The sequence below is a fragment of the Tamandua tetradactyla genome, chromosome 10 (genome assembly GCF_023851605.1).
Source record: "Tamandua tetradactyla isolate mTamTet1 chromosome 10, mTamTet1.pri, whole genome shotgun sequence".
Taxonomy (NCBI): Eukaryota; Metazoa; Chordata; class Mammalia; order Pilosa; family Myrmecophagidae; genus Tamandua; species Tamandua tetradactyla.
This window is the reverse complement of record NC_135336.1, coordinates 50,916,415-50,927,173: the sequence shown is the minus strand read 5'-3', so window position 1 is coordinate 50,927,173 and position 10,759 is coordinate 50,916,415. Positions and strand designations below refer to the sequence as shown.

The window sequence follows — 10,759 nt, the reverse complement described above, 5'->3', positions numbered from 1 at the left end:
CACACAGTTGCATATTCATCATCATGATCATTTCTTAGAACATTTGCATCAATTCAGAAAAAGAAATAAAAAGACAACAGAAAAAATTCGTACATACCATACCCTTTACCCTTCTCTTTCATTGATCACTGTTTTTTTTTTAATTTTAACCTGAATTCATACAGAGAAATGCATCTATGTGAAACCAAACTTCCTTAAAACCACAGAGTGAAAATGAGGAATGTAAGGAAAACCCTTCTAAATGTGACACTGTGATGAGAATGTCTAGGCATTCTAAAGGTAAGAGCCTAAGCTTACTGATATGCCATTAAAAAAAATGGTCAGGGGTACTTGTAAAAAGTCTTTAACATATAAACTATGTTACTCTCATTTTATGTATGATGCTATTCCATGCCTATTCTTCAAGCATTTCTGGCTTGTGTGGAGGTTAATGTCAGAGGCTCACTTTTGTCTCTTTTCTTCTAGGTTCTAGCCCAAAGAGTGTGAATATAATGAACTGATAGGCAATTGGGGTCAAAGCAGAAACTTTCTTTATGCAGGCCTAATCACTCCAATCTACAAGAAGAAAAGAGACAAAAGTGAGCCTCTGACATTAACCTCCACACAAGCCAGAAATGCTTGAAGAATAGGCATGGAATAGCATCATACATAAAATGAGAGTAACATAGTTTATATGTTAAAGACTTTTTACAAGTACCCTTGACCATTTTTTTTAAATGGCATATCAGTAAGCTTAGGCTCTTACCTGTAAATACTGCATTAGAGAGTACAATTTAGAAATGAAGCCAAATAAACCAGGTTTCCTATTACTCCCTGGGGAATCTCAACCTTAACATTAGCCACTGTCATGTATTGGTCCTCAGACACCAGCCAGCAGACTTCATATGGATTTTGGCCTATCTTAAAGAGTCAGTTTTCAGCAGAAGAGAGTGCTGTAAAGCCCAGGAGAGAAGTTGCTTCTTGAAGGCAGACATTGTGCCAGGGCAGCGGGGAGCTTGTGAGCTGAAGCTTTGCGTCTAAAGAGCCTCACCCATTAATTGCTCTTATAGGGGCTATGGAAATTTGGGAGTCTTTGGAACAGGCAAAATCAGGTTAATTCAACTGTTGAAAGATTATATGAGAATTAAATTTTAATTTGCTCTCACCCTAATATATTTTATAATCATTTGAAATGACCAGATTTGTAATAAAAGCTTCAACAGTATTGGTGGTATTTCTGGAATGGAAAAAAAACATAATTTGACATTGATTTCTTGTGGCAGTCATCTCATTTTCTCATTTGTATGACAGTTCACTATATTTGATGTATCATCTCTGACCTCTTCCCCTCTTCCCCACACAAATACTTAAAGCATGCACAACTTTTAACACCCTGTTATTATTGGATTATTGAGTTCTTGAGAGCCTAATGCATTATGATATAATCGGCACTTAATATTTGAGGAACAAATATATTCTTCTAGAATTCTTCTTTTCAAATTGAATGAGCTTTTGTTGTTTTGTTGGCTATTTCTAAGAAATTCTGTACGTAATTTTTTGCTTAAAAGAAGATAAAGTTTCTAGCCATGCCTTTTGTTAATGAGATTAGGTACCATAAAATCAAGATTTCAAAACATGTTTCTTGGATTGCCATAAAACTCATGCTCTGAAGTATAGGACAATGATTTCCTTCATTTAGTGGTTGCTTTCAGAGATTAGGATTTACCTTTCCACTGATTTTATGTATTAAATTAATAAAGAAAGATTAAATATCAGCTATTTTATATGGTTAAGTTTATCTAGAATCATAAGAATGTTTGAAAAATGGTAGTATTCACATAAAGTGAAAAAAGCAATACAGACCTACATATTCCAAAGAAAAACTTCTTTCAGGAGAGAATGACAGCTGCTTTACAATGTTCTTAAAATGCCAATTACAACACATAGTCAGTAACAGGGATTACGGCACTAGCTTCCTATATTTAAGGAAGTAAATGGTAAGGCTGTAACTAAATAGTGCAATTCTGGATGAGTTTTCACAGTGCACAGTAAAGAATGGTGCCAAATGGACAGTCACAGATAACTCTGGAGTAACAATGGGTAGTTATGATTCTGCTAAAGAAAAAAGCAAAATCAAGCCATAATCTGTCTGATACAAAAATGTCACGCAGACCAACAATTTTAGCATCCATTCTCAGAAGTGTTTTGTGTGTTTTCACTTAACTTTTTTCCTGTCCACCTTCCACAGAAAGTACTGAATGGTGATGAAACTCCAAGAGTTAGGAAAGGTAAAAAAAAATGAGTAGGCAGCCATTTCACAGGCAATACTCAGCTGCAGAGTACTATTATGCACTTTGCTTTAAGCAAGTCAGAAGCTACCTTAATTATTTCTTTGATAGGTGACACAAGCATGTATACTCATGCCATGGCTTCAGGAAAATAAACCACATAAATATGGTCCATATAAGTCACAAAACTAGTTTGAAAACATGCTTTACAAATCTGAGGAATAAAAAAATAGTCTCATTTTCAAATGGGGGGGAAGGTTTCTATATTTTATGGAAGATGAAACAGACACATATATACTGTACATAAAGATAGACCTGCAGAGCAAAAAATGCATTTTCCATTGAGAACCAAAGAGAATTTCATTCTGAATCTGGTATTCTTTATCCTTAGTGATGAGCTATAAATCAATTTAGACATTCTGTATACAATTCTTTGGTTTCTTCCTAAAGTTTATGGTAAGTTTTTTAAAGAGACAGATTTAGAATGTGGTAAGAAATTAAATTACAATTTCAAAATGATACAGTAATGGAATGAATGAGTGAAATTTTAAATGGTCACTGTTTATAGACATATAAACACATAGTTTCAACATCACAACAATGTGGTTAGTGTTAAGGTAGACAAACAGATGAATGGAACAGAAGAAAAAGTCCAGTTGAATACACATACATATATGGGCATCTAATTTTTAATGAAGGAGGGAAGGTAATGCAATGCAGAAAGGATTAGTCTTTTCAACAAATAATCAGGTGCAATTGTATATCCTTATGCAAGCAAAACCAACTAAACAACAACTTTTATTCAGATTTTATGTACAGAATGAACTCAAAATAGATCACCAGTCTAAATGGACAACTGAGAAATATAATACCAAAAGCACATTTGTTGAAAGACAAAAACTCATACATTTATTTCACCAAAAATAATAGCTGTGTGTAAGAAGTCATTATTAAAAATATGGTGGGTGCATGGATGGTTCAGTGGTAGAAGGCTTGCCTTCCATGTAGGAGACCCGGGTTCAATTTCCAGATCATACACTCTCCAAAAAAGTCATTATTAAAAGTATGAAAAAACATAGACATTGAGGAAAAAATCCGTATCATATATCTGATAAAATTCTTATATCCGGAACATCTAAGCAATTCTCAAACTCAATATTAAGAAAACAACTTACTCTAAAAATCAGCAAAATTTTGAACAGACACTTTGCCAAAGAATATATGAGGGTATCATATAAGGACACAGAAAGATGCTCAAGTCATTAATCGTTAGGGAAATGCAACTTAAAATCACACTGAAGTACCTTTAGACACTTATTAAAATGACTAATATTAAGAAGACTATTCAAACTGGGCATTTTAAGGGATGAGGTAGAATTGGAACTCTCTCATACACTACTGGTTGGAGTGTGAAATTGTTTAACTTTGGAAAATAATTTGATACTTTCTTAAAGAGTTATACACATTTGACACCTACCATACAATTTTGCCGTTCCAACATGGGTATTTACACAAGAGGAATAAAAGCATATGTCCATGCAAAATGTCTGCATTTAAGTTCATAGCAGCTATAGTTGTAACAAACAAAAATTAGAAAAAAACACATTTATCCATCAACTGGTGAATGGATGAACTCTCATACAATGAACTACTACTTAGCCAAAAAATGGACTGAACTATTGACACATGCACTAAATTAGGTGAATCTCAAGATAAGTTTGCTGAATGCAAGAAGCAAGACAAATATGTACATACTGCATGATTTCAAAAATATGCAGAAAATGCCAACTAATATATAATGACAGTAGGCAGATTGGTGGTTGGTAATGAGTTGGGATTGGTAGAGAGGAATTTCAAAGGAGCATAAGACATTTTTGAAATTAGATGGGTATATTCAGTATCTGGATTATGATGATTTCCGAATGCACGTATGTCAAAACCTAGCAAATTGTACCATAGAAATATGTGCAATACTTTTTATGTCAACTATACTTCAATGTAGCTTTTTAAAAGAAAAGGGTGAACAAGAAGTGAATAAATGGAAGCAGCAATGCAGACCTCTTTAAAAATAGACAATAAATGAGGTAGGATAATTAAAATTTAAGAAAGCAAGAAATTTAAGTCAAATTTTGACTGCTTTAAGAGCTCCCTCTCTACAACATATTGTTTACTTCTTCCTTCAATTTTTTTGTAGCTATTGTTCTTTGATCTTCATTATTTATTCTCTCATTACTTGATTTTTCTCACAAAAATTGTATGGAAACAGGATAATTGTTTAATGAGTTTTATGAAAAGTGTGCCCTCTTCCTCCATCTTGCCAACCATGATCCAACTGGAGGTTAAAATATTTTTTAATGTATTCTCTTACTGTGGAAACAGTTACATATCACTATTCATATATGACATATAAATGTCACAAATAAGTAAATTAACTTTTATTTTTTGAATATCATTTGATAACTTACTCTGCAAATGGTCAAACGGGAAATCTGAACGTGTTATGACTATGTTCAAAATCCTTCAATAAATTGCCTTTAAATTGGTGGGAAGACAAAGACCTTAACCCAGCCCCAGAGAATCTGTGTGATACCACCCACCATGCCTACCAAGGCCACATCTGGTATCTTTCTGCTTGTTTATTTGCCTGCATACTATTAATCACTTTTTAATGATCTAGTAATCTAGTTCCTCCAATGACCTAATATTTTGGCCTCATTAAAATCATGCTTTTATTGCTCAGACAAGACCATTGTCATCAAAGATCAGGGAAAACAAATTTTACGTGTAAACTGAAGTTTGCATGAATGTGTCAGAAATTTCATCTGTGGTGGAAAATGTGGCATAAAGGGCAATTTTAATTGTTACAAATAGTTGTGTCTGCAATGACTTGACCTTTATGATTTAAAAGTCTACAAAGCTCTGTGGGACAACCTAGAATTCTCATAGGATCCCAGTCTGCAATGCCCAGTTGAACAGCTTTGTATTAAACGGAATACTTGTATGCTCTTAAGGGAACTTCACTTGTGCACTTTTATGATTGTTTTTACTTTTGTAGTCAAAGCAAATTTATATAGATAACATTTCCTGAGTTTGGGAAATGAAACCTACAAAATGAATCAGTGTTCAAAGAATTGCTACCTATGTTATTTTCATTCTTTGTGCTGCTGTATTGCTTCTATTTTAGAAAGCCTAACATCTTTAAAGAGTCTCCACATTTTGTTACAATATATGGGTAAGAAAGAAATTCCATCTTTAATCTTCATTATTCCACATTTAAAAAGTTAAAAATCCTTTTTAATTTATAATTATTTTAGGTTGTATTCACAAGATGACAAAATAACCTGGTGAAAAGTTGAAAAAGAATTAGTGAATTAATTGTGCATTTTATTTTAAAGACTAAATTGTAGTTAAACAAAGTAGATGTAAGACTGAATCGTCCCCTAACCAATGTTTTATTATATTTTTAACTTAATGATAGTGACATTTTGAGATAAGTTTTGGTGAGCTAGGCATTAAAAAATTAAAAATCAGATTTAAAGATTAAGGTCATTGTGATTCTTATATGAATCAATTATTCTGATGGTTCTGATAAAAATAACCATTTTATTTAATCATCTTCTCTGATCAAAATGCTTTTAAAATAATTCACTTAAACAATAACTTTATTCCTCCAGCCATGTCTGATGATAATTTCAGATATATCTCTATCTCTGTCTATCTAGGTGGTCAGATTGTGAAACATGCAGAAAATGCCTACTTCCATTCCCTTTTCCATTATATATGAGTTAGTAAGTACCACAACGCAAATCGAACCTGAGAGTTTTCAATTAATTAGTTATTTGGAGTTGCTTAGAAGCCTACTTCAAGTAAAAAGCCATTTAAGAACTGGCATTGGCTTGGATTATTTATGCAGCCTGTATTCAAGAGTTAGTCTTTGGCTCAATTTTATTTTGCAAACAAATTGAAAGAAAAGAAAGTGTTCTCTAGGAAAACAAGCATGATTTCTAAAGAAAATCACTCTAATAGCAAAGATAAAGCAGGCAACAGATTGTTGGTACAGAAAAAAAAACTTTCAGGTGGTGCTGGTATATTTATGAAACACTCAAAGTTTGTAAAGTCAAACTGAAAATCAAAGCCTCTCTCCTTCATACACAATTATTTTGGTAGATAAACTCTCAATTTTTACCAAAGGAAAAAAGATTCTCAGGACTGACAGAACTTTTAATCAACATTGGGGTTAGGATGCACATCCACCTCCAAATTGCTGAGTATTTCCACTTTTTTCATCTTCATCCTTTCTCTGATACTCCTGTCTTCCTCTCCTTGGTTCATTTTCCTACACTTATCCATTCATATCTGTTTTCCATCCCCAAATCTCTCTTCACTTTTCTTGTTTTCTTTTCATTCACCTAAATTTCCCTTTCTACTTCTCTCCTACAGATTCCTTTTCTATTCTCTTCTCAAATGTTCTGCAGGAAACTAATTTTACAGTTGTCTAAAAATAGTAGACACAGTTCATGGTATGTTGGACTACTATCATTCTCCTCACTGATGAACATACCACTTGTTTACTATTCACTTATTATTCTCTGGCCACCAATCTACCACAAACCTGAAACAAAAACTCCTCTCTCTATAGCCAGTAATAATCTCATAATTTCCACACTCGGTGGAAATTTCCACACTCCTTAATCTGACAGGGCCATACTCCCTCTGTAGGCATTAGGTCCTCCTTTAACATTGTTTCTCTCTTTACTTCCGCAATACACTTTCCAGTTCCCCCCCCCCCCTTGCCTATCTTTTGATTGAGGCAGGATTCTCAATTTCAAGCCACAGAGGTTGCTTTGTTGATTTAAACAGTACATGAGTTTATTGAACGGAAATTTTCTCTAACATGGAGATGGCATATTCAGCTAGAAACAATTTCTAGAAAGAAAAGGAAGCAAGGCAACCAGCCAACAATCAAAATTATTCCCCATCATTCATTCAGTGAGGACTGAAGTCACAGATGCTGAATTTCAGATGTCACAGCTTATACTGCCAACATCATTGTCATGGATGCAGGATACATTTGCTGGAGTCCTGATAGTGCTGCCTTGCATGTCTACGCTGACAAAATTTTCTTTTATTCCTTTGTCTCCCTCTCTCCATATTCTAAATCCATGGTAGATAGGTTTGATTTGCCAAGCTAGGTCTAGTCTCTTCACTCTGGGCAAAAGTGGAATGGAAAAATAAGTTTTAGCTCTTGTGGCTTCTACAGTGTATTGTAGCCTCTGAATACACCAGACTCATGGTGGAGAGGGGGACGAGATGTTAGACATCCAAAAAATAACATACATCCCTTAATCCTTTTAATATCACTTCCTCAAGATTCTTTCCTTGTCTTTCTATCTTTCTTTTATATACTTTCCAATGGATCCATAACCACACATTCAACTAATTCATTATTTCCATTTAGTGCTACTAGATTCATATTACTAATACATAAAATATCAGAGGACATTTCTCTTCATAAATTTGCCAATTCATCTGTGTTCTCCATTTCAATTGTTGATGACCAATTACCCAACAACTAAGTAACTCCTCTCTACTTTACTTACCATCCTCTTCACATCTAATGTCACTGAGTCCTAGAGACTGTATATTCTGAATTCTTGTGAATCTCTTTCTCCATCTTTCTAGTAACTCCCAATGTCATATAACACATAGACTAGACACTTCATATGAATTTCAATAACCTGGGGAACATTTTGTAAATGAGTATTCTTGGACCTCATTCTTGACCTACTGAATCAATTTCTACAGTAATGTCTAATAATCATAATTTTGCACAAAAACTCCCTCAGGTGATGTGTAATCTGGCTTGGGAAACACTGGGCCATAATAAATGTTTCCTGACTATTATCTCTGACTCCAGTTTCCCTTCCCTGTAGCCTATTTTATACACTATCAAATAATAGATTTTAAAATATCTTACAATGCTACTCCTTGTCTTAACTTTTCTCAGTATATGCCTATTGCCTGAGGGATCAAGTTCAAGTCCTACACATGACATTGAATTCATTTTATAATCCAACCCCTTCAAAAATCTTTCCCCTTGACCCTGTATCCACTCACCAGTGACCCTATGTGTTTAACACACATATAAACTGCCTTTACTTTTTTCTAAATGTTTAATTCTTATGAATTTTGAAATTAAAATAATTGCATTCCTTTCCATTTCTTCAATTCTCTGAAATAGTTTCAAACTATTATTATAGTATTAAATAAAATCAAAATGTCAGTCTGATAAGAGGATGGCTTACTTTCAACACCTTTTCCTTAATTTTACCTTATATATCCTTAGTGAATGTTCTTCTTACTTGTATTCCATCTTATTTCAGGGAACATACAGTAAGAACATGGAAAAAGAAAATGTGACAATGTTGACAGAGTTTGTTCTCACAGGACTTACTGATCGACCTGAGTGGAAAACCCCCCTGTTCTTGTTGTTCCTAGTGGTATATCTCATTACTCTGGTGTGGAATGTAGGGCTGATTGTTCTCATTTGGAATGACCCTCACCTTCACTCCCCCATGTACCTATTCCTTGCCTGTTTAGCTTTTGTGGATGCTTGTCTATCATCCACAGTGACTCCCAAGATGCTGGTCAGCTTCTTAGGCAAGAATAAAATGATATCTCTCTCTGAATGCATGGTACAGTTTTTTTTCTTTGGATTTAGTGGAACCGCAGAATGTTTTCTCCTAGCTACAATGGCATATGATCGATATGTAGCCATATGCAACCCTTTACTTTATCCAATAATTATGACAAATAGACTATGCATCCAGCTGTTGGTCTGGTCATTTGTAGGTGGCTTTCTTCATTCCTTAATTCATGTAGGCTTTTTGTTCAGATTAACATTCTGTAACTTCAACATAATACATCACTTCTATTGTGACATCATACCATTGCTTAAGATTTCTTGTACTGATGCAACTATTAATTTTCTGATGCTTTTTATTTCCTCTGGCTCAATTCAGGTATTCACCATTTTGACTGTTATTGTCTCTTACACATCTGTTCTCTTTACTGTCTTAAAAAAGAAGTCTGTAAAAGGTGTAAGGAAAGCCTTCTCTACCTGTGGAGCCCATCTCTTTTCTGTATCTTTATACTTTGGCCCTCTTCTCTTTATGTATGCAAACCCTAGGAATCCTCAGGCAGATGATCAAGATATGATGGACTCTCTGTTTTATACTGTCATAATTCCTTTGTTAAATCCAATAATCTACAGCCTGAGAAATAAGAAAGTCATTGATTCACTGAATAAAATTTTAAAACAGAAATGTTAAAGTGAAGTTATTCAAATGTCTGTTTTCTATTTTTAAGGACAAAAAATCATGCAGATGTGGCTATGTTTTTGTTAGTGTAATTATAATTGTCTTAGTAATCTTTTAAAAAACTTTTTGCTGTAACATGTTTATAACTTACACTTCCCCACTTTAACCAAGGAAATCTCCCTAATTCATTCTAAGGGATAGCATTAGTCTGACATCAATGCCAGTTAGAGGCATCACAGGATAAGAAAACTGCAGTGTCTTTCATGAACAATAATGCAAGAATTCTCAACAAAATACAAGTAAATTGTGTTGTACCTGAAAAGTCCTTGAAAGTTACCTTTACTCACACTCCATACTCTTAACATTTGCTGAATCATCCATAGTCAGCTCTACCCTCTGTCCTTTTTCTCTAAACATTAAATTCCCACACACAGTCTTTCTGATGGCACTGAGGTCCTCACCCTCAAAAGTACCCATATCTGTCCTTATCACTTGCATCTGGCTGATACTCTTTTACTTCCCCAACATTGCTGCATAATTATTCTTCATAAAGAGAGCACTGATTATGTCCTGTCTCCCTTCTGTGACTTTAATGGATTAATATTGTTAACAAATTGAATGTGTATCTGATATGCACATATGCATATGTTTAGTTTTCATCTTTTCTTTAAATGCAATGTCATTTATTATGTCCTGCAGAAACTCTCCAAAATCTCTGGTCCATTGATATGATATGATTCTCACTCATGTCACGGATTTATTTCATTTTGTACAGCATTTTTGTCTTTTCAGTGGGTTATCAAAGGATATGTACCTGTGCAAGGCCAACATAATGGCCAAAATAGTCTGCTGGTTCCTTTAAAAAGAACTATTAAAATAAATATATCATTTGTTGACTATTTAGATGTAAATAATAGCATATTGCTAAATTCACCCAGCTATCTGAAAAACTGGTGATTAATACCACCCCATGGAAATACTAATGATGTAATAGAAATACTCTTTATTATGAAGGTGAATTCAATTTCTTAACCTGTATATTTTAAATTATTCATAAATTCTCTCCCTTTATATAAATGAATGTACATATTCACATTTTCTTGTAATTTTATAGTAACTTCAACTTTTCTAAAGATTGTTAGGTTGAATTTTCCTAGATTGTTGTCAAAGAAA

The 10,759-nt window shown here is 33.8% G+C and overlaps 1 protein-coding gene across 1 annotated transcript; it reads left to right on the top strand.

Annotated features, from left to right (window-relative positions):
- Nucleotides 1-8,647: 8,647 nt before the first annotated feature.
- On the top strand, nucleotides 8,648-9,598 carry LOC143647916 (olfactory receptor 5H2-like). The gene has a single exon (XM_077117599.1). It carries the CDS (start codon nucleotides 8,669-8,671, stop codon nucleotides 9,596-9,598), a length of 930 nt encoding a protein of 309 aa, XP_076973714.1. The 5' UTR covers nucleotides 8,648-8,668.
- Nucleotides 9,599-10,759: the final 1,161 nt, after the last annotated feature.